We start from the raw sequence: 25,486 nt of genomic DNA, 5'->3' as shown, positions 1-25,486 counted from the left end.
CAACACTTGATCACAATAGCCGATCCAGTGTTAGGGGCCGAACACATGTAACGTGTTCGGCCCAATCCACTGGATGCCCTTCCTTCAAGATCTTCGGCCCGATAACAGGAACATGCCTCAATTTTGTGAAGCTTATAGATGTATTTGATTGAGGGTTGGTGCTTGGTGCAATGGCATGTAAGGATTTTTTTGTCATATGGCCATTTAGGAAACTGGTCCATCCATTAGGATGGAGGATTTTCTCCTTCATGAGGATTTACGATCATTGAGAGGGATCATCTCAACGGTCTAGAACCCTGAACACATGAGGTCACCCCACCTCTCATGCAATGAAACTGACATGCAAAAATTATAAAAGAAAATTAATTTAATGTACCTAATTAATTGAAATTAAACTGAATAAATCTTTTGCATGTTTTCAATTGGAAGGGGAAAGGATCATGTGGATTCCAGCCACTGCTTAATACAAGGGGATCTCTCTCATTCTCAATGCATACTCATTCAGATCGCAAGACATTCTTCTTGAGTTTTACTTATAAATGCATACTCATTTAGATTACAAGACATTCATATGCAACGAAGCATAAGAAAACTATGTAAGTAACTCACACTTTGTAGTGCAATATTCATTCATTCTATTTTGTATATTATCATTAGTTATTGATAACCAATTATATATCATCGACGTGCAAAACAAATTACGATCTTTAAAAATTGAAGATGATGAAACATGTACTTCACAAGGAGGTGCATCGATGTCGCAGCGAGAAGTCTTTGCGAAGGTCTTCGGGGAGCAGTCTGGACATGTGAGAGGGATGGGTGCATTTGTCATTACATCCAAAAGCAAAACTCGTGTTTCAAAACTATCTTCTCAGTTGGAGGCAACACAGTTGGAGTTCGAATGACTCGAACAACAATTGGAGCGAAAAATTGAAGAAAATAAGAAATTCAAAGAGGATATGCTGAATATAGTGACATCACTCAGACCGAACCCTCATCCTAGATCTCTCCACTATTTTGGTATGCTCAATTTCCTCATATATATATATATATATATATATATATATATATATATATATATATATATATATATATATATATAGAGAGAGAGAGAGAGAGAGAGAGTAATGGGTCCATGCTAAAATATGCTAAATTAAATGTGTTTTTATATTTATATTTACTATCATGTTAAGTTGCTTATCTTCTCAAGAAATATATGAACCCACCACCACTTGTTGCTTGCTTGTCATGAGAGATGATGGATGGGGTGGCAAGTTGCTGGATATAAATAGGCCAACCAAGTCATTGGGAAGATCATTGTACGCTTGCATTTGTATTGAAGTTCGGATTGGCTTTCTCCCGGTGAGAGAGATGGAAATTCAGATCGAGGGCCTAGAGATAGTGGGTCACCCACCGGATTCCCTCAAGGGTTCCCAGGCAGGTAACTTGGTTAAAATATGGAGTAACAAAAGTAGAGGCAAGTTGCCTATTTCCATGAATGCTATCATAAATGGAGGGGATAATGCATGCATGAATGATGGGCAGTGAATAAATGAAGGAACTTAAGAAATCTCGTTGATCAAGGGATCTGCCAAAATGAGCCAAAGAAGGAAAAAGATATACCAAGTGGCAGCATCACCAATGGGGTGCCACATTTGAAGGTAAACTCGAGAAAAGATAATGTTTCCAATAGAAACGTTATAGGTAGTTTCCACCTTGGAAAAGATAGTATTGAAAATAAAGAACCTGCAGTAAATTTCCAAACTGAAGCGACCCTTACAATTACGGATGGATTGTCCTCATCTAGGTCCAAACCGGGCAGGAGTGGGTCCTTGGAAGGACCCAGTCCCAGCATGGCACTAATGGAGGTGCAGAGATTAAAGTGTTTGGTAGTCAAAAATCTAAATCGGCTAAATCTAAACTTACTCCTAGACGGAAATTGAGTCAGGCCATGCATGTGACTGCAGCCAACTTTGAATTGAGAAGCAATTTGGCTGATCTCAATGTTTAGGATTGATCATTTTCCTAGGGCGCGAATCATAAAGATCCTATCTAAAGAACCCTGTTCAGGTATATATAACCAGACTCTGCAGGGTCGAACTCAGAAAGTGAAAGGGAATAGTCTTATAGTTGAGTTTTTCATGATTTGGGGTTGTATTCATTGTAGTTGGATTCCTAAGGAGTGCAATCACGTACCAAATTAAAAGCCTAGCTAAGCTGGGAATTCTGGTTATTAGTCAAGTTTGGAAGGATAAACCACCAGATAAGTTTCCTTCTGATAAAAGCTTTTTGATTTATGGAGTATCCCCAGCTTGCCAATCCAACTTTTTTTTATGACGAGGAACCTTCACCAAACTAAGGATAACACAACATAGCCTCTTACACTAAAAAAGACTGACTCATGAGCTTAAAGGAGTTAATAACAAGCCTAGAGATGGGCTTGAGCTTGGCTTGTATATGTAAATGAAGGGTCCCGAGCGAAGCAGGCCTGAGAATTTCGTCAAAAGCTCAGTTCGTGGTCCAGCACTGATGACGCATGTAAAATGGGCTGCCATTCGTAATAGGGTGAGTTCCACGAGCAGGGATTTAGGAAGCGGCTATGTGACATGGCTAAGTGCCATAGCCAATCACGTGACAGCATTTTATGTGGGGCCTGCACTCTGAAACTGTGGGCTCCATGCAATGCTAGCATGCGATTGGCTAAGCTATGGCACTTAGCCATGTCACTTAACTGATCTCAACTCGAGTTGAATGGCCAGGTCAGATGGACTGGTAGCTGAATAATTATGGATTGGATCCAACCCCATGATGGCAAGAAGAACAAGGGACGCTAGCTTGCCTACCCAAAAAAAGGAACAAGAAGAGAAGCTGGGAGAATAGGAAAAAATGAACCGTGTACGGAGGCAATAAGTTGCTATATGGACGAGGTTGATGCACGTAGACTTCCAAACATGCAAACCAAACGATCCAAAGAGATTGAATGGGTATATAACCCGTTGCTTAGCACAGAACAAGGATTGAAGCGTAGAGAGGTGTAATTAGATGACTCCAAAATCCCCCAATTGCACTCTAGGCTCTATTCGGAGAGGGGCTTGGAGCAAGGAAGAGGATGTTTTGCTTCAAAAATGCATTGAGAAGTATGGTGAAGGAAGGTGGCATCTGGTTTCTTCAAGAGCAGGCAAAAACAACTCTCTCTCTCTCTCTCTCTCTCTCTCTCTCTCTCTCTCTCTCTCTGAACCTGTTCGCAAGCTTAGGATACGTTTGGTATGACCTGAAACACAGACTTGTTTGTGAACTTAACAAATTTTTCAGGTGTAGTAGGTGCACTAAAATTTATAAACCTTTTTGTGTGTTTTCTTTCTTTTTATAAATGAAGAACTTGTTCGTGAACTTGTCAAAATTTTCAGCTGTAGTAGGTTCACGACCTGTTTCCCTGTGCGTTTTTTGTTTTCTTTTCAGAAGGCATAAATTTGTTCGCGACTTACCGACGTGAAAGAGAGTATTTCGGCAGTTTGTGTTTAGGTTCATGAACTTTGGTCCAGTTTCGTATGATGCACAAGCCTCAGACTATGGTGTGTGCCAGTAACAAGTAACAAGTAACAAATAAGAGACTTGGTAGATTATTTTTATTCTTTCAACTGTATTTAAGAAACTTTGTTGGCCCTTGGAGTAGCTCGAAAGGAGGTGGGTTTTTTTTCTTTCTTTTCTTTTTTTTTTGGAAGAAAGAAACCAATCAAAATCTAGTAATGAACCATAAAATAGAGATCAACAGTCACCCTTAGATCAAATCCGTTCCATTCAGTCCCTATGTCATCCCTATCTTCATACCCCTCATTGGGATTCCATTGATGCAAGTTGTTTTGATCAAATCGGACTCAACATATGTGATATACATTCATTTAGTGTTGATCGACATTTAAATCGCTGAAATTCATGTGTGCAGCATATTTTGGTGGTTTAAAAATCAATGGTTGATAAAATACAAAATTTTATGATTTAAAAAATCATATTTTTCATTGAAAAAATATTATCCAAGGGTCGATTCTTACTAAAGCAATCTATAAGGACAGATTTGATCAAAACTACTTGGATCATAAGATTTAAGAGGGGTATGAAGATAGGGGATGAGTGGAACAGATCTCCACCATTAGATAAGATAGAGTTTCCCATATTGCATTAAGTTCAAGCGAAGTAGGCATAGACAAAAAATAAATAAATAATTGACATGGCTTATTCACTTTAATTTGTGACGTATATTGTTTCTTACTGCAGGCCTGCGTAGGTGTCGTAAGAGCTGCAGGTTGAGATGGTTAAACTATCTAAGCCCAAATATAAAAAGAGGTCAGTTCTCACTTGACGAAGTCGACCTCATCACCAGAATGCATAGACTTCTGGGAAACAGGTACCACCTTGACCTTTTAAGGGCATCACTCTTCACATATCATTCCAAATGTGAAATCTCTCTCTCTCTCTCTCTCTGATATATATATAAAGAGAGAGAGAGAGAGAGAGAGAGAGAGAGAGAGAGAAAGAGAGCCGAGAGAGAGAGAGAGAGAGAGAGAGAAATGCACTCTTTCTGCCCATCTTCTCGTTCTGCCTCTCAAAAATCATAGTTTTTGGCATTTTTTCTCACATCTAACACCATAGATGTGATTTATAAGTTATGTTTAGTGAGAACCAGCTTTGGGATCACCAGAATCTGACCTGAGGTTTTTTCCGTGATCCAAAAACAATGGCTATAAAGGTACCAGTTTTTACCCGCTCATAAAATCATATTTTTTCGTTGAAAAAACATGAACCAAGAGTCGATTCTTACTAAATAGAGCATGCTAAACGCATCTAACGGTTCAGATCTATCATAAAACACTTCAAAACTATGGGGCAGAACGAGAAGTGGGACCTATTATGTTCAGTTCTCATATATATATATATATATATATATATATATATATATATATATATATATATATATATATATATATATATATATCGAATATTTCCTTTCAACCGGCTTTGGGACACGTCTTGTTAACAATTTCGTGAAGAATCACAAATTTTCCGTTAGGAGTTAGGATATTAATTTTAAAGAAGCTGACAAACTTTTGCAAGGAAATTCACAAAAATGTCATCGATGGTAGTGACTTATATATTGCACTGCCACTAGCATCTTATAATGGCAAAAATATGATGAATTTGTCAAGTCTACTTTAAGGCCTTGTTTGGAAACTAGAAGGGAAGTGGCATTTCAGGACGTGGAAGCTGCCAAATCCTGGATTTGGGTAGTAGATGTCAATTCCATGCCTCATTGTAAATACAGTGCCACTTCCCATCCCAAATGTACTAAGTCTCATCCTAGCTACCAGTTTTCAAGCAGCCACCATGTGGTAGTTTGACCGACGTAATTTTTGCCAAATGCATTAACTCCTATCCCAGTTCCTAGATTCCAAACAGGCCCTAAAAGGGTTTTTACTAGGTACTCAGAGTGAGCGTGAGCGAGAGTGTGTGAGAGTAGCACTTTTTCACTTTTCAACATGGTATCTCGAAAGATCACAGAGATTGAAAACAAATACGTGAAAGTTGTTCCATTATTAAATGTTGAGAGAGAGAAAGAGAGAAAGGGATGATTTTGTTCGTTTTAGAGTAATTAATTCTGTTGACAAATAGTTTTGGATATTTTCATTTTAGGTGGTCATTAATTGCTGGTAGAATGCCGGGGAGGACAGCAAACGATATAAAGAATTTCTGGAACTCTCACCTGTCCAAACAGACGGCGACCCAGCTAGTGAAAAAAGCAGTTCCAGTTCCTTCACCGGTTCTCATAAGGCCACAAGCCCGAAGGTTCGTAGTTAAAGTACCTCATTTGTGTAGCTCGACTACAGTACCACCAAGTTCATCAGAGTCACAGCCAGGCCAGCCTTCCCAAGAGGACCTTCCCCTTCCCAGTTCGCTCGAGCCAATCGCCCCATCAGTCCAAACTCAAGATAATTCATGGTTATCTGAGATATTCCTTGAGTTAGATAATGAAGAATTTGCCACAGAAACAGCAGCCTCACTTGAGCCCGAATTTGACTTCGGGGACTTGCTCTTGGACTGCGAGCTTTGGAGTTCACCTTTAGACACTGGCAGCGGTTGTGCAACTTGAATGCAGTTGTTTCTACTCCGTAGAAGCCTTTCTCTCTGTTTTTTAAGGCATGCCTTTCAGTTTGTTATCATTGTGTACTAAATTTGCCTGAAAGGAGGGGGGTGGGACGACTTCCTTCCCATCCGCACTTTTTTGCACCGGGACTCCGTCTCATGTTCGGGGGTTCCCAAAGAGCGCCACGTATAAGATGCAGACCGGCATGTATCCCCATGTGTGTCCGCATCACATTGCATCGTAATTTGGTGCCGTTGCAAAGACTTAAGTACTTTTTACCGTCATTCTCTTCCTTTTCCTGGAACGGACATAAATGCCCTCCATCTAGAAAACTGAGTCGGCGATTTGTAAAAAGGACAAAATTGCCCTTCATCGTTATCGCGCCAAAATTTTCAGATAAGTTTGTGTATGTAGCAAGTTGTATGTTGTAGGATTTAAATAGCTCAAAGCAATTCATTCTCGCCCTAAGCAGAAAATTCTACCGAAGCATACTTTGCATTCATCTGTTGTCACTGGATCATCCGTTGCCTTCCTCTGTTGCCGCCGCAGCATCCTTTCCTTTGTTCTGCTACCTCCAGAGCATCTGTTTCCGTCTTACGTGCAGTCGCAGCATCGTTGCCACCATCTGTTGCGTATACGTTCTTACTCTTTCTTACTCTACAGTTGGAATATCCAAAATCCTATCGTTTCGGTGAGTTTCGTGTAAGGTTTCGCTATTCAATCTGAAGGTTGCTTCTTATACAACAATTTGTAAGTTTGATAAATCTTACAACAATGTGTACTTATGAACCCAAATATTGCGACGATTTGTAATCATGATGATCGTTTAATGTGTTGTGCAGGTTAGTAATGTATGCGGCTCATCAGAGAAGAGATACCCCATTGTTCTATGGGTTGTGTATTAGAGAAGTGATCCGCCAGTCCCATCTATCTAAGGTTTTTGAAAGGTACCAAAATATACTTAAGATTGAGAATGATAAAGATAGGAAAAAAGCGTTGGAATTATATTATGCGGAGGATTATCCATCAGATATCGAGGCTGCAGACCAAAGGAAGAATGCTGAAGAACTAAAGATGTAGAAAAAGGATGACCAAGAGAAGGCAAAGCAAAGAAATAAGGAGGAGAATCAAAAGAAAAGGCAAAGGAAGAAGGCAGAGCAGAGGGAAAGGCAAAAAAAGAATGAGGAGGAGAGGGAAAGGGAATTGAACAATATAGTAGAGGAGCTAAGACAGAAACGCACAAGTTGTTGTTGGAGTATATAGCAATGCAAAACAGGGTAAAGCTACTGAAGGAGGCGGAGAAGAGGCGAAGGCAATTGAATAAGGAGGAGGAAGAGAAGGAACGGAATAAACTTCAGGATGAGGAAGAAAAGGAAAGGCAAAGGAGGGAGAAGGAGTTTGAGGAAGGGAAGGAAATGCAAAGGAAGGAAAAGGAGGATAAGGAAAAGAATGAAAGGCAACGGAAGGAGAAGAAGGAGGAGGAACAAAAGGAAAGAGAAAGGAAGAAGCAGGAGGAGGAAGTGGAGGAAAGAAGGAAATAAGATGAGGAAGAGAAAGAAAGGCGGCGGAAGAAGAAGGAGAACGAGAAAAAGAAGGAGAGAGAAAGGAAGGAGAAGGTGGAGGCGGGAGAGAAGAAAAGGGAAAGGCAGTGGGAGGCAGTGGACCAACCAGAAAGGCCTAGGTTGGAGGGAGAACAGGAGAAAAGAGCAACCAAGGTAAATAAATTTGTCATGTCTGTGAAGATTTAATAATATGTTTAGCGATTTTGGTATAGCGATTATTGTGTTAGGTATTAATATGTATAGCGATTACTGTGATAGTGTGTGTGCAACCAATATTATTTATAGCGATTAGTAGAATATTATTTATAAGTACAAATGATACTAATTTACAATTGGTAGGAATAATATGTTATTGTGTGTTACAAGGAGGTCACAGGAGAAGTAGAGCACCAGGTGAAAAGCTCGGAGGTCGGTGTCAATGGCCTGTAGTTCTGTCGTGGTATGGTCAGCTGAGTGCATATCAGAAGGACCGATTACAAAATATGCACTTCAGTGGCCTTTTGGACCAGCAATATTTTGAAACTTGCTGGAATACCATGACCCACCTGGTAAATAAGTGGAATAATAAGACGAACACATTCCAGTTTGATTCTTTTGAGATCACCATGACTCTAGAAGATGTGGCGAGGATCACTGGCCTTAAGTGCGATGACAGTGCTGTCTTATTACGGCATTCAAACTATAACGCAAGGGAAAAATACACGGCCCTTTTAGGAATGTCGATGGACGAATGGAGTCAAGGTACTTCTGGTGGAATCAATTCCACATCAATGAAAGTCTCATCTTTTTGTAATAAATGGGAAGGTCACTCCGCTACTTGTGCATCTGAAATAGCTGACCAAGAGTTGCGCGGCTTTCTTCTTTATTTTTTTGGTCTTACTTTATTTTCCGATTGTTCTGGTCCGAGAATAAGTTACATGTGGCTGCAGTACCTGGCAGACTTAGACGAAGTCGACAACTATGCCTGGGGTGCCGTTATGCTCGCACACTTATACAGTCAACTCTACCGTGCGAGTAATGATACGAAAACAGTTGGGGGATTTTGGCCATTTGTTCAGGTATTTGTTTATTACATACTTGGTAATTATAGACTAAGCTCATTGAAGGTTATAGTGTTACTAATATATTGTTTTTGTTAAACTTAGGTGTGGGAACATATTATCCCATTGCGTCCACGTTGTGGCCCTGCGATTTGTGGTTTTCTAAAGATCGGTCGTTGAGCTAGAATAAACGTCACAGTTTATAATGCTAAGTCCATTTTAGATGGGCTGCAACTAAATGAGGTAAACGTTCTAAAATTATTTACAATCGGGTCAGCATTTATCATTCAGTATTATAAATCGTTGTAATGTTTAGCATTCTTAAATAATCATCGCTGCAGGATTTTGTCTTCCGTAGTACATATCGTTGTCTCCATATCATTCTTAAGTAAATTGTAATATATTTGTCACTCGTTATTAAAAAGAATTACCAATGTACAGGTTTTGTGGAGACCGTATGGAGATGGGGAGGACGATGACCAAGACGTTGTTGCAGAGGCTGCTAGATTGTCTGACCGCGATTTGTGACTATTTTGCAATTATGAAGCCGAGTTGCAGCATGGTAGTCAAGTTCTCCTACAATCTGGCTTAGGGCAGTCTATCTCAAATAAGCCTTTGGAAGTGAGAAGGAAGATGAATAGTGGTGGGGGCAGGAACGTGAATTGGCGCGAACGCTACAGGGACGAATTATTAATTTGGAACACAGGTGGTGGTCGTGCCGTATCGTATGATTATAAAGGACGACAATTTGATCCCTTCTATTTTGAAAGGTATTGGGAACCAATGCGGCGAAATCTGGAGATTGAGAAAATTGGAAACCCATGCCTTCCAACTGCCCCCTTTCATGTTGCAGCCCAGCCTCTACAACCCGTCTGTCGTCTCTCTCCGGTTACAACAACGATTCTCTCAGTAACAAATTGCGATGAAGAGCGAACACTTGCTACAAAAGAAAACATTGTCTTCGCCGCAAGGTTCGAACTGATAGAGAGGGAGAATAAGAAATTAAGGACAGATGTAAGCAATATGAGGATACAATTGAACTCAGTGGTAGAGATGATGACCAGTTTTTTTAATAAGATGGACGCAACCAAGAGGCCACCCAGGATAGACAGTCCACCAAGAAAAAGAAAGAGACGAGTCTATCATATTTCATCTGATTCGTCAAGTGTCACGGAATAAACCCTAGGTATTCTTTTTTATCATGATAGGTATTTGTTGTAATTGTATAAGTAATTGTCGTAACGTGACATTCTTTTATTATTTAATTCTTTTTTATTACATCTAACAGACATGTTTCGTTTGTAGATCTCATAAATAAATTAACTTTAATCGAAAATAGATGTCTGTTGTTCAGAAATCGTGGCATTGCCTAACCTCCTTGATTGAATGAAAATCGCAATATAACTCATCATTTTTGAATGAAAATCGCAATAGATGTCTGATTGGCACGAGTAATATTGTTCACAAATCACAATATAACTCATCGTTTTTAATGAAAATCGCAGAACACATGCGATTTATGCGGTCAACATGGTCCTGTAATCGACGTTAGGAAATGATTAAGGTCGCCATCGATATGATAGATCATTTTTGTTCAGCAATCGTTGTATTTGTCTCCGTCTTGATAGAAAATCGCAAAAAGGATTTGCGATGTATGTCGTGAAGAATAATTGAACGAGTTCTGACGTCGTAAATGGTAACAGTCAACAGCGATAAGAAAAGTTTGATGCTTAGAAATCGCTATTGATGATCATCAGTAAATTCAAATCGCGCAATAGGATGCCGACCAGCCAAAATCGGTATGATATGGTTCCCGCTCAGAAATCGCTCATTTGCAAGGACACCTTCAATACAAACTTCCAAATAGGATTGCAATTCATGGTCAACAACGCAACCGCCAATGGCTTGTAATAATCGCCCTTTGTAAACGGTGTAAGTCAACATCGATTTGCGATGTATGCGGACAACAAGACGGAACAATTTTGTCGGTGTTAAATGATACTAGTATAAAGCGATAATGAACGTTTGTTGTAAAAAAACCGATAAGGATAGTATGTGGCATGAATATATCGATGTATCTATATATGATAATCAATACAATAATCGTCAAAGATTATACATACCTGGAAACCGGGTTTGGTCGGGTCGGGTCAATCTCCCACTCAACTATTGTTATAATATGCAGTCGAAACGACATTTTTTTAATTATTTAAAATGCAATCATTTAATTAGCGGGTGGTTCTCGAAAAAGGGCGGCATGTGAAATGACGTTTTTTTATTTATTTAAAACGCAATCATTTAATTTGTGGGCGGTTTTCGAAAAAGGGTGGCATGTTAAAGGACGTTTCCTTTATATTTGACTGACGACGTCAATTTCGTAGCTGCGTTGCAAAGGTGTCATCCATATCTTCGTCCAGGCATGACACCGAAGAAGAGGACGATGGGAGCAATACGACCAGGCATGGCGCCGAAGGAGAGAACGATGGGAGCAATACGACCAGGCATGGCGCCGAAGAAGAAGACAACCACATCCACAGGACCAGCACTAGCGCTTAAGGCGTATATTTTTTGAACCTCCTGACCGGTTTAGGCAACATTTGCCTTTTTATGTCGTATATTCGATTTGTGTTGTTTACTGTAGAAAATAATTTCAATGTCGAATTTTGAATACTACGCTTATGGTGCACTCAGTGCAACATCCACAGACAAGGGTGGGCGACAATGCTCTAAAGAGTTCGTAGATGACATCAAGCAGATGCAAGATGAATTTGCAGACGGGAACACTATCAGTAATTTTGTACGTATGTAACCACTATCATTTTTTAGGTCATCGGTTTGTATGTTTTGAAGTTCGTAAATTTTTGCAACCAGACAATGTGTGATTTTGTCAATTATATTCAAAGTAACGCAACGAGCAATATAGTATGCATCATCACCCCTTATTTCATGGTATGTTTGGTTTGCTATTGTTTTATTTGCTTTTATGACTTACTCACATTTCTTGGTGGTTAAACCTTACTATTTCGTGCAACAGATGTACGTCTGGCGAAAGCCATACACCAGTGGATTTGTAGATGCACTACCTTGTTGGAATAGCGATGATCACTGCATAGACTTTTTGAATTTTGAAAAGGTAAGTGAACAAACCACTTCTCCAAGGTTTAGTCCTAACAACCCCATCACAATATGTCTATGGATTTATAAATTATTGTATTAATTCGCAGATTTTACTTCCTACACTTTGGCAAAATCCTAAACATTGGGCCTTATACGAGATGAATTTACGGGAAAAACAACTATGGTGCTATAACTCATTGGACTGCCACAGTGGTGTAGAACGTGACACTACGTATTTGGTAAGCTTCAGTCCATAGGTGAATCGTAGCTATTTGAGGTGGACCGGATTTTACTATATTATCCATTTATCACAGACGGGATTCTGAAACGACCTTGTGGGTGTTGACATTGCCGAGTGGATGTTGCTCTGTGGTGACGATACTCCTTTACAAAGTAATGGTGTCGATTGTGGCATATTCGTAATGAAGCATATTGAAGCAATATACAATGGAGAAGAACCTTGTTTCGACGCTGTATGAGCTTTGTATCCGCTGTTATTGGGGATTCATGTTATATATTGGTTTCACATTACATATTTTGTTGCAGGAAGATATACCGGGAGTACGCGACGAAATATGCCAAAATTTGATTGAGTTTAAAAAGTCGGCAGACATAAATAATCAACCAACAAGACTACTTACAAAGGAAATGGACGACACGATCCAGAAAAGTTTACAAGGATGTAAATAGATTTGTAACAGATTTTGGAGACTGTCTAAACCAATTTCCGTAGGCAAATTTTGTAAGACTACAAATTTTGTAAATCTGTCTCCGTTGAAATATAATTTGAACTTTACAAAACACGCTTGTAAATCGTTGTATTGCTTCATCTACGAAGATTAAATCGTAACAAGAAATAGTTTTGTGTTGTATGTGGTGAACCAATGCTAGTAATGTTGTTCTTCAGTAATTAAAAATATTGTACAACGAAAGATATTTTGTTGCTGTTCCGAAATCTTTGTATAACTCACACTCCGTGAACAAAAATCGCGGAAATAGGTTTCCGCGATTTGTGGTCCACAAAGGCACGTAATGTTCGCCCTGAATAAATGACGAAGTAATTATCGATAAGAAAGGTTTGTTCCTCAGAAGTCGTTGTATTGCTGAACTTACGAGAATAAAAATTGTAATATATATGCCCCCACTGTGAACGAAAATAGTGCATAGCTAGAAGAGATGCTTGATGCTTAGAAATTGTTCTATTGCTCAATGTCATTGAATTAAAATCGCAAATGGTTAACCAGTTTGAACAATGTCTCATTTTCTGTGAAGGGATTTGTTGTGAGAGTGACTCGGGTTGACCCATTGTCGAGGTGTAAGTCCATAATCTACACCTAAGGCGATTTGTTGGGACGACTGTGGACGAAGTTGTGGATTTATATAAGACCAAAAAATATTTCTAAAATCAAACCCACACGATACGTGCTACCGTAATTTGAACTACTATGTCCAATCACATTGATTATTTTTGTATACAGTTGTATGAAATGACATTGTTTAATTTCATTAATGTGGAGTGTATTTTATTTAAGATTTGCAATGTGTTTATTAAAACTGTCGTATTTATTTGAAAACTGGCGGAGGGTGATAGGACGTTTCATTTATATATAAATGACATATCACACAGGTTAAGGATGTGTTCCACTTTGCTTCGTGAATAAGGAACCGACAAACTGACAATTCTTGCATAAACGACTTGTTCTTAAATCGATTGCAGAGGCGGCTTCGAAGCAATTGAGGTATCCATTTAGACGTATTTCATATGCCTGCAAAATCATAATTAAAGGAAACGTCGTGTCACAGTCCAAAAAATTTCAAATTATTACACAAGATTTCATGGTAGTAGCAGTGAAGATGACGTTAGACCACCATTTCTGAACATCAAACTTGTCTTATCGTTGTGTACTATTTCTAAGTACGAAAGCGACATTAATGGCTCTTGTTGACCGCATTCATCGCGAATCTCTTTTACGATTTTCATTCTCGTAAGATTTGTTTGCGGTAAGATTTGTTTGCTGATCAGGAATCGCTCTTTTGCTGAGATACTTTAAATGCAAACCGCGAAATAGGATTGCGATTCATGCAGTCAACAACGGCTTGTAATATTCGGTCGAAATAGGATAGATTACACACAAGTTGGTTGTACTGTCTCTAAAATCTACTTGAAATAGACGAACATGAAATTACTCTGGCGTGGTGGGCACCGTTGTTCGTTGCCTTTTAGATCCTCGTGTCGGCTTCGTTACTTTCTCCTCCGCAATTAGAAAGGCCATCAATTTTTTGCAGAGTTCTTCGCGGATTCCAGGTATATCAACCTGCAAAAAAATTTTGTAATGTGGAACCAATAGACATGCATTTAATCTCCAATAACAGAGGCTAAGAAATGGCATACAGCGTCGAAACAGGTTTCTGCACCATTGTATATCGCTTCAATGTACTTCATTACAAATACGCCGCAATCAACGTCATTATTTTGTAAAGAAGCATGGTATGTCGTGCGATAGATCCACTCGCTAACGTCAACTCCCAAAATGCCTTTGACAAAACTGATCTGAGAATAATGCGGCCGAAAGTAAATTCATGACCCCAATACACGACACAATACTCATATAGATGGAATCTTACGAGATGAGAAATGTCAAGCCGTAAACCACTGTCAACTTCCAACGAATTGTAACACCATAGCTATTTTTCATGTAAATCCATCACGTATATGACCCAATGCTTTTCAGATTGCTAGAGTGTAGGAATCAATATCTGCAAATAGATCATAAAAATGTTGTTAGCACTGTTATGTTGTAACCTTGCAGTCTAGGTTTGTTTACTTACTTTTTCACTTGACAAAAGATCTCTGCAATGATTACCGTTAACCCAGTAAGGTAGGCCGTCTTTAAATCCACTGGAGTATGGCAAATGACGTAAGATAGTCTGCAAATCGAAGCATTGTTAACAGCAATGTTAAAATATGACTCAACTGGACTAAATCAATAACCAAAAACAACATAAAATACAACCGATATACCATGAAATACGGGTTGACGATGCTTATAGTTTTGCTTGTTGCGTTGCTTTTAATATAACTGACGAAATCAGATATAGTCTGTTTGCAGCAAATATGATGTTGTTAGCGTACGTACACATGGCTTACGTATATAGACAACTCCTACTGGTTTCATACGAACAAAATTACTGATCATGTTGCATTGTGCGAATTCATCGTGCATTCGTTTGATGTCCTCCAGAAGTGATTGACTAAGTTTTCGCCCAACTTCGTCGGTGGATGTTCTATTGAAATGAATAAGGAATTTGCAATGAATGATATTTAAATTACATTATACAGTACACCACAAATCTCAAAAACGGCATAAAAGAGACTGATTTCGATGAAAATGGAGACGATGTGTAGACAATATACGCATGATTCGCCATTGTTGGTCGTGTAGCTGTCTTCGTCTGCCTCATCGACCATAATTTGCTATGTAGCTGGTTACATGTTTGAGTGAGGAACTCCAGGTTTATAAAGGAACCATCGGTTTGACTGTTGCTGGTACACGAAGTAGAAGATAATCACACCGTCCAATACTTGTGTGACTATTTATGAGCTAAAGGATCTAGTGCTCAACCACCGTGATCAATGAACAATGTACGATCAATGAAAAATTTTCCAATACATCCTTTGTTGTCCATACGAATCGCATATGTGTCCTGCGATTTACATTCAATGACGACGAGGAAAATTGTGATTTCTGAACGGCAAACGTACCTTATCGCTGCTGACTATTATCATTCAACGAAGAACATTACCATGTTTTTTTGGCAGCATACAACGCAAATTTATTTTGCGATTTTCAGTACAGGAGGAAGAGAATTACAGCGATTTGTGAACGTCAATCATTTCTAATAGATCTTTACTTTTATCATTTTCGAACGTCAATTACATGCCTGTGTTGACCGCATAAATCGCAAATGTGTTCGCAACCGGATGACTGCACAAATCGCTATACAGCGAATACGAAATTGATTCACGCACCACCAACCACGGACCACAAATCGTCACCGACAAATCAAAATCCAGCGATTACGAAAGACTTCCTCGGCAAGATCAGTGGACGTCCTAGGAGTTCTGCTACGGTCCAAATAAGAAGGGAAACCCAACAATTTCTCAGTAAACGAGCTCTGCTGGAAACCCTAAACTCTTAACAAATCCGACAATGTGGTAATCGGGTCATGCAAAGAGGCATGACAACTTAATTAATAGCCCAAACGAGATTCCTGTGTACAAGTTTTCTCTTGCGAATTCATCAGAGCCTGTCATGAAACACAAAATATAAAACACTGCCTTAAGTTTCACAGGAAATGCAAACCTCATCCTAACATTGATTACATACCAAAAGACTTGTAAAACTGAAGCTATCGTTGACAGAAATCTGGTCGGGAGGAATGAAGGTTAGCACGTTGGGTATTACGTCCTTAGGGTATTGTTGCATGTTGGACATTACACGAGTTAGATATTGACAAGATTCACGTAATGGGAAGCAATATAATGTCTTACATACATGTTCATGAGAAGGGCTTTGTTGCTTTTGATTAGAGGTTGGCTGTTTCTTAGACCTTTTCTTGCCAACCAATTCTAGTGCACCCTTTGTCCTCTGACGACTGCGATCAGAGGCAGGTTTTCTTTTGATACCCTTCGCTTCATGAATATGTCCATCATAATCAACAATGTTCACTACTGACTTGTTGAAGATGATGTTTACGCTACGACGCAACTTCTCTGGAGTGTCAAGCGAAGCATGATTTTCACCTACATTGTTCGATCCCATTATCTTCGACTGGTATTCATTCACTGCAATGGACTGAAGGTTAATTAACTGCACGTTTTCAAGTAACTCCCTTGACGCTTTTCTCATGCATACATAGCCTTCTTCACTTCTCGATGCCAAATCAGCAATATGCATAAATGACCTACACAGTTGTTGGTAACGTAAGGCTACGTGGCACTTCTCGTCGACACCAGATTTACTCACATTGTCCATATCAAGCATTTCAATCTTTGCTTGCCTTCTCCATCTTCGCATTACATAAGACTCTGGTATTTCTTGTATCTTCTCTTGATTAAGTGTCTTTAATGCATGACAGCATAAAATACCTTTGAATTCATACATTTTGCACGAACATTCAACTCTTTCATTGTCCACATTGTATGTGACATGTGCTTCTTGCCTTTTATGATGCTTTTCACCCTCCCATAAAACACGGTATTTGCGCATATTCTCGGTTTGCACGGGTCCTTCAATATTGCAATTCATGACATGAAACACCTCTTTCTTGATCCATTAAAAAACAGTTAGTGTATACAGATCTGCAGGTCGCATCAATATTTTTATGCCAAAAGTTGGAGTTCGTGTATTGAAGCATTTCACGTTTTGTTCAAGCTCATTCTGTCTCAGACCGTCTATAAATAATTCATATTGTTCCATGAAGCGAAACATTGTTAAACATGAATACAGGGTTTTCTTCAAAGTGGCATGCATAGATTCAGCTCTTTGTGTGCTTATCATACCAGCACAAAAGTATTGTCTTCCATATGCCAATGCTCACTTCTCTTTTTCTGCATATAAATTTTGTAACCACAGACAATCTTCAAGGTCGTATGTTTGAATCATTTCCTCCCAATTAGACATAAAGGTGATCTCGTCTACGCTCTCAAGCACACACCTAGTAAACTTTTTATCAAACCCTGTCTTCTGATTAAATATGTGTCATATGTTCTTTGCAGCATTTTGAAAGATATGCCACAAACATAGCCGATGATGTGCATCTGGCCACACATGAAGCACTGCAGCCGCAATTGGTGATCACCATCTGTAAGTACAGCTCCAGTTTGTTTCTCGTTCATTGCCTGTGTAAATACTCTGAACAACCATTCAAAGCTTTCCTTGGTCTGGTCATACAAAAACGCGCCGCCTAATATACAACTCTGTGAGTGATGGTTCACTCCGACAAACTGCGCAAATGGCCACTTTTCAGTATTAATCTTTATTGTAGTATCAAATACAAGCACATCATTGAAGCATTCATAATCTACTCTTGACTTTGAATCGGCCCAAAACATATTCACAGCATATCCATCTTCATCCAGTTGCATTGCACTAAAGAAACCAGGGTCATTGCTTGATTTCTTCTGTAAGTAATCAACCAAAGAACATATTTTTTCATTCTTCATGTTATTTGTCCTCTTCTTTCTCAAGTGGTTTCTTGGATCCAAAGGTGTGAATGGCATATTATCGCGACCACCGTCTATGTGGGCAAATAAATTGTATGTCTTCCTTGGTGCAATGTCGGTGCTATCGGCTATTTCAGTCATTGCAGCATGCGCTACAGTTACTTTACGATGTAACCTTAACATAGAAGTCATAAATGATGCAGATAAATCATGATTATGATCACTGATTAAAGTACGAACTAGAAACTTCTCATTCGGATGTCTTCTCAAAACCATTCTCGCTTGACATCCACATCTTGATTCTGGCATGCTCCTTGTTGGGTTTCCCATTGATTTCTTCCAACCTTGCTTGGAACAAACATATGTCTTTCTCACCACGACACCCTGTGCATTTTTTGACCAAGAAAACCTTCTCACACTGAAGCCAACTTTTAGGGCATAATCATTGTAAAATTTATATGCAGCTTTCTCATTATTAAATTGCATTCCTTCTACCGGAACATAGTCAAGTGTACTTCCATGTTCATTCGCAGTGCCTATACTTTTATTATGTGTACTGTCATAATAATCTACCTCATTATTGAATTGCATTTCTTCTACTAGAACATTCAAGTCAAGAGTGGGTCTAATGCTTGCACCCTTCTTATCATGTGCATCATTAGTGCAGATGTTCAATTCTTCAGTTGCGTCATTACTATAGATGTTCAATTCTCCATAACTTTCAATTGATTGAGCTACATCATCTTCATTACAACATGATGATAAGCTCAACAATGTTATAAGCAATATATCAGTTTGTGTTGCCAGCAAAATAGCAAACAAATCGATATTAACTAACAAAACAATATCTCACAAATCGGTAGTATGTTACTAATACAGTGGTTTGAGATACAAAGCATATAATGAGTGGATGTAGGATACCTGATGGGTTGGAGGCCCTTCCTAGCATTTGTAAACAAGCATTCTTGTCAACAGGTCCCAGCGTCTTACAAATATCGATAAGTTTCCAACCATCGTAAGAACAAGATCTACCTGCAGTAACAAAACAATGCCTTAATGGCACACAAGACGACATGCGTTCTTCATCGATAGCATGATGAGATGGAAAGCTACTCACGACGCATTAATGGCACTGGTTGGAATGTTTGTGCATCATTGATTTCTTCCATAATGCCTAACGACAACGAAAATGAAGAGAAGACACGGGAATGTTTTGTAACACAAGGCAGGCACGAGAAGACGACAATGTGTTGTAAAACAGGATACAAAACAAGGCGGAAACCTCGACTGGAGACGAAGGCAAAGTTTGCGTTGACAATGGGAGCTACTGTTACAGCAGATGGCGCAAGAGTTTAATGAATAGCGAACGTCTACACCTTAAATAGTTAACATCAAACTTTCTGGATGGAGGACTTTTTTGTCCTTTTCTCAAACCGTAGTTTCACAACTTTTGAATGGAGGATATTTTTGTCATTTCCTCGAACCGTCATTTCAGGGCAAGAAAAGCAAGTAAGGGTGATTAAGTCTTTGCAACAGCACCAGTGTCCGATGCAAAGTTATGTCAACATACACGGGAATACGAGCCCCATGTGCATAAATATGTGGCGCTCATTAGCCCCCCCCCTCCCCCGAACACAGACGTGGGATTCAGTGAATCATCGGGGGAGAACATACACCACCCTCCCCTCTTTTAATAGCCAAAAATCGAGTTATGTCTCAGTAATGGAGCGGGGGTGGGACTTCCTTCACATCCACACTTTTTGATTGTCGGCTTGACGAGCTTCCAATCAAGTACTTGGGGCTTCCCCTTCATCGTGGGATCACACACGACCTTTATTGGAAAGAGGTGAAGGACAAAGTAATGGCAAAAATCAATTCTTGTAATTGCGGAGCGGATAACATTGGTAAAGCATGTTCTAACAAGTTATCTATTGCATTTTGTGTAATTGTTTCATATCCCTTCCATAACCTTCAAACGCATTAATCGAGCATTCCAAATTTTTGTTTAGTCTGAAAAATCTCAAAAAGACAAGACACACTTGGTGTCGTGGGAAATCATCACTAGATCCAAAGAGGAAGGTGAGCTTGAAATCCGAGAAGTGGGTCGTTGGAACAAGGGCCTTCTATTCAAATGGCTATGGATGATTATTTTGTTTGGCAAGCCTTGGATTATGGTTGTTAAAGCCAAGTACAACCTCCAAGTTTGGCCATGGGAATGGGTTGGGGGTGTAAAATGGTCCAATGGTTTCAATATCTGGAAATGGTGGGCCAAATAAATCTCTGACTTAGTTGAAGCTTTATTCGTTTTATTGAGGGATGATTCACGTATCTCACTTTGGAAGGGCATATGGTGCACAGATGGCCGATTACGCGACCTATTCCCAGACTTATATTGGATCACCAAACATAAGGAGTGAATGTTTAGCTCCTTTTGGAACCCTCAATCCGGTTGAGAAATTCAACTAAGGAGAAACCCGTCTACTCTTGCATTTGAACAATGGTTGGAGCTGATGCAAAAACTATCACTACGCAGGCAAAATAGCTCAGTTGATGCCCTTAGCTGAAAGCACTCTGCTTTGGGGGATTTCACTGTTTCCTCATTCTACCGTATCCTTGGGCCTCCCTATGCCCAATGGCTTCCTGACAAAGCTCTTTGGGATCACAATATTACATTTTGATTTTGTAAACTACCCACTACCATTCACTACAAGAAAATTGTTAATTAGCGACGGAAATTAGCGACGGATTTTTTCCGTCGCTAATTAGCGACAGATTAGCTAGAGATAGAATCTGTCGCTAATTCGCGACGGATTAGCGAGGAAACAATTTTTATCGCTAATCTGTCGCTACTTAGCGACGGATTAGCGACTACATTTTTTGTCGCTACTTTTTATTACAAGAACACCATTTTAGCGATGGATTTAGAGAGGGAACTCTGTCGTCGCTAATGAGCGACGGCGTAGCGACATAATATATTCCGTCGCTTTTTTGGTATTTTGGTTTAGCGACGGCTTAGCGACAAAATGTTTCCGTCGCTAAGCCGTACCTAAATGTCGCGTAAATCCCTAATCCCATCCCTCTTTCTCTTTTCCCTGTTTTGCTGTATTGCTCCCTCCCGCCGCCCGTCGGCTCTCACCACCGTCCGGCCGCCGCCGCTCGCCAGCCGCCGCTCCCCGTCCACCGCTCACCAGCCGGCGCTCGCCAGCTGCCGCTCCTCGTCAACCTCCCGCCACCGCCCGGCGACGCGCAGGTAATCACTTGCATCTTCTTCTCTTCTTCTTCTTCTTCTTCTTCACGCTGTACGCCCCTTCCCTGCCGGAAACGCAGGGGGTTTAACCCCCTGCCGTGCTTTCTGGCAGGGGGGTCGACCCCCCCTGCCGTAAAGGCACGGCAGGGGGTCAACCCCCCATGCCGGAACTGCCTTTTCGGCAGGGGGTTTAACCCCCTTCCCTGCCGGAAAGGCAGGGGGTTTAACCCCCTGTCGTGCTTTCCGGCATGGGGGGTTGACCCCCTGCCGAAAAGGCATGGGGGGTACCCTTCCTGCCGGAAACGCAGGGGGTTAAACCCCCTGCCTTTCCGGCAGGAAAGGGGGTTAAACCCTCTGCCGTAAAGGCACGGGGGGTTGACCCCCTGCCGTGCTTTCCAGCAGGGGGTTAAACCCCCTGCCTTTCCGGCAAAGGGTCGACCCCCCGTGCCTTTACGGCAGGGGGGTCGACCCCCTGCCGTGCCGTTGCCGTAAAGGGATGACGGCACGGCAGGGGGTTTAAACCCCCCTGCCTTTCCGGCAGGGGGTCGACCCCCCATGCCTTTACGACAGGGGGTTTAACCCCCTGCCTTTACGGCACGGCAGGGGGTTTAACCCCCTGCGTTTCCGGCAGGGGGGTCGACCCCCTGCCTAAAACGCAGGTGGTTTAACCCCTGCGTTTCCAGCAAGGGTTAAACCCCCTGCCATAAAGGCAGGGGGTTTAACCCTCTTCCGTGCCGGAAACGCAGGGGTTTAACCCTTGCGTTTCCGGCATGGGGGGTCGACCCCCTGCCTTTCCGGCAGGGGGTTAACCCCATGCCGGAACAGGCAGGGGGTTAACCCCATGACAGAACAGGCAGGGGAGTCGACCCTCTACCGGAACAGCAGGGGAGTCGACCCCTTGCCGGAACAACTGCCTTTTTTTTTGTGACGAGTTTTTTTTAAAACTGCATTTTTTTGTGCAGATTTTTCAACGGAACCAACTCGTGCTCGGCCACCTGTGGTAAGTAAATGACAAAAACAATGCAAATCGGGTAAATACCCGTGGTGAGTAAGTGATGCAAACGTATCACATGTTATTTAATTTATTGAATGCAACACTTTATTGTTCACACACTCACTTAGTTGTTGATATCTAGGACTGCTTTGTTGGAGTTCGGAGATCATGCTGAGCATGATTTTAATGTAGGAATATGGAAGTGTTCTTATTTTTGGAGTACGGAGTCCATGCTAAGCATGGTAGTAGTTAGTGAGATATTGAAGTGTGTTTGCTGCAGGTACATGTTTGCCATTTGTTTGATATGAATGATTATGATATATTGCAATGTTTGATGTAATTGTATCCATGCTAGCATGTAGTTACTTTCAATTTGATTTTGACTTCCATGTGAAATTTTATAATAAAAGCATGCTTCAAATGATTGTATCGTGTCATTAATAGTTTGCACATGAAAATATTAAGTTATCAATGCATGCATCAAAACTCTTGTTATTGTTTGACATAGTATATTGTATAATAAATTTGATATTTTCTTCATCGTAGCATTCTGATTGTTTTTTTCTTAATTCGTTGGGATACTATTCGTAACAGCATACGACAGAATGACTGCAAACCGTGAATGGATGTACCGTAGGATAGTGGACAATGAGTTATCGCATGAATATATGGATGGTGTTGACAGTTTTATTGAATTTGCAACGGCGAGTGTCAGTACAGTAGATCCCACAGGTCGGATTAGGTGTCTCTGCAAGATTTGTAAGAATAATCGATTTGTAGAACCTCATGGCGTTAGACATCACCTATACAGGAAGGGTTTTGTGAGTGATTATCAGAACTGGACGTTTCATGGAGAAGAATTTAGAAACGATTTTGATGCACGGGTGAATGTGGTGCACGATAATCTATATACGAATTTGATATTTGATGCTGCAGGAACAGAACTGGGTTCTGCTATGAGTTCTAGTGATATAAGAACTGTCGTAGATGAAGAATCACCAAACGATGCAGCTAGTAGATTTTATGATTTACTTAAAGATGCTGATGAGCCACTTTGGAACGGTTGTGAGAGTCACACTATCTGGTCTGCAGTTCTTCAACTAATGAATTTAAAGTCCGAGTATAATTTGAGTCAATCATGTTTTGACCGTTTGTGCATGATTGTGAAGAGTATGTTGCCTAAAGATGAGAAATTGCCACAAAATTTCTATCGTGCAAAAGTTATGGTCAACGCTCTAGGTATGGGTTACAAAAAGATTGATGCTTGTCCAAATCACTGCATGTTGTATTTCAAGGAGCAGGAAAATGACATATCATGCCTGTCATGTGGGCATCCTCGGTTCAAGCCAAAGACAAGAGGCAATGGTAGCACGAGATCAAAGGAAGTTTCATACAAGTCGCTCCGCTACTTTCCTATCACTCCTAGATTGCAGTGATTGTATATGTCTTCAAAGACAGCTAAACACATGAGATGGCATGCAAATAAAGTTCGACACGATGAAAACAAGATCACGCATCCTGTTGACGCTGAAGCTTGGTAGCACTTTGATCGTACTCATCAGAACTTCGCAATGGAAGTGCAAAATGTTAGACTCGGTCTATGTACAGATGGATTTAATCCATTTGGGGGTAGATCAACTCCATACTCATGCTGGCCAGTATTTGTAACTCCATACAACCTTCCACCAAGCTTGTGTATGAAACGTCCAAATCTTTTCTTGTCTCTGTTGATCCCTGGTCCGACCTCACCTGGCCAAAATCTTGATGTATATCTAAGGCTATTGATTGATGAATTAAAAGTATTGTGGGATGACGGTGTTACCACATATGATGCCCACAAAAAACAAAATTTCAACATGAAGGCCGTTGTTCTATGGACAATCAGTGACTTCCCTGCATATGGTATGTTATCTGGTTGGAGCACACATGGAAGGTTGGCTTGTCCGTACTGCATGGAGGATTCCAAAGCTTTTAGATTGAGGCATGGAAGGAAGCCTTGCTGTTTTGATTGTCATTGTCGATTTCTACCCAGCGATCATCCGTTCCGACGTCAAAAGAATGCATTTAAAGCAGGCACAACTGAAACGGAAGGTCCATCCTCAAGATTGTCTGGCATAGAGATTCTAAGAAGATTGTGATAATTTCCAGATGTATTAACAGATGCCCGCAGTCCTATACCCTTCCGTGGATTTGGGAAGGATCACAATTGGACGAAAAAATCTATTTTTTGGGAACTACCGTATTGGCCGACCCTATTGATACGACATAATTTGGATGTGATGCATGTAGAGAAAAATGTGTTTGATAATGTGTTCAATACAGTAATGAATATTAAAGGAAAAACGAAGGATAATTTGAAGGCCCGTATGGATTTAAAATTAATATGTAAAAGACCAGAATTGGAACTCAATGAGTATAATGGCAAAGTACTGAAACCAAAGGCGAAGTACGTTCTCGGACCTGATCAAATAAAACATTATGTCAATGGTTGAGACAACTGAGATTTCTAGATGGATATGTCTCGAACATTGCTCGGGCTGTGAAGATTGACGATGGACAGTTATATGGGTTGAAGAGCCATGATTGTCATATCTTTATGCAACGATTGATACCCCTAGCATTCCATGATATGTTAGGCAAACCTATATGGGGGGTATTGTCTGAGTTGAGCGGATTTTTCAGAACATTGTGCGCACGGGAGGTCGTTGTATCAGATGTAAAGAATCTCGAGAACTCTGTCATCACCACTGTTTGTTTGTTAGAAAAGATATTTCCGCCAGCATTTTTCGATGTTATGGAACATTTGATCATACATCTGCCATATGAACTAAGGGTTGGTGGCCCTGTGCAATATCGATGGATGTACCCATTTGAAAGGTATATGTTTTTTTATATTTGTCTCTTTAGTGACAGATATTTAAAATTTGAAATGTATATTCTTGTCAGATGCATGTTCGACCTAAAAAAAAAGGTTCGTAATAAAGCAAGAGTAGAAGGCTCTATTTGTGAGGCGTACACTTTAGAAGAGATTTCAAATTTCTCATCTATGTACTTCGAATCTCATATTCCAACACGTTACACATGCCCGCCACACATCTATATTCTTTTTAATTGCTCAGCGATCGACCCATACATCGAGTAAGTATATGTATATGCAACTCAAT

General features: G+C 40.3%; 1 protein-coding gene across 1 annotated transcript; it reads left to right on the top strand.

The window, feature by feature from the left end:
- The first annotated feature begins 755 nt into the window (after nt 1–755).
- LOC149816088 (uncharacterized) lies at nt 756–6,142 on the top strand. Its single transcript, XM_089988034.1, has 5 exons — nt 756–819; nt 1,211–1,441; nt 3,074–3,142; nt 4,273–4,402; nt 5,686–6,142. Exons 1-5 carry the CDS (start codon nt 756–758, stop codon nt 6,140–6,142), a joined length of 951 nt encoding a protein of 316 aa, XP_089844160.1.
- The last annotated feature ends 19,344 nt before the right edge of the window (nt 6,143–25,486 follow it).

Source organism: Nuphar pumila, chromosome 14 (genome assembly GCF_984573655.1).
Source record: "Nuphar pumila chromosome 14, dmNupPumi1.hap1.1, whole genome shotgun sequence".
Lineage (NCBI taxonomy): Eukaryota > Viridiplantae > Streptophyta > Magnoliopsida > Nymphaeales > Nymphaeaceae > Nuphar > Nuphar pumila.
This window is presented reverse-complemented; position numbering and strand designations above follow the sequence as displayed.

Excerpts from the sequence above, each read along its gene's own strand:
- LOC149816088 (XM_089988034.1), top strand. The coding sequence starts at position 756 with ATGTCGCAGCGAGAAGTCTTTGCGAAGGTCTTCGGGGAGCAGTCTGGA. Across the intron at positions 820-1,210 it reads TGGACATGTGAGAGGGATGG|AAATATATGAACCCACCACC; the intron begins GTGCATTTGTCA and ends TATCTTCTCAAG. Across the intron at positions 4,403-5,685 it reads CATAGACTTCTGGGAAACAG|GTGGTCATTAATTGCTGGTA; the intron begins GTACCACCTTGA and ends TTTTCATTTTAG.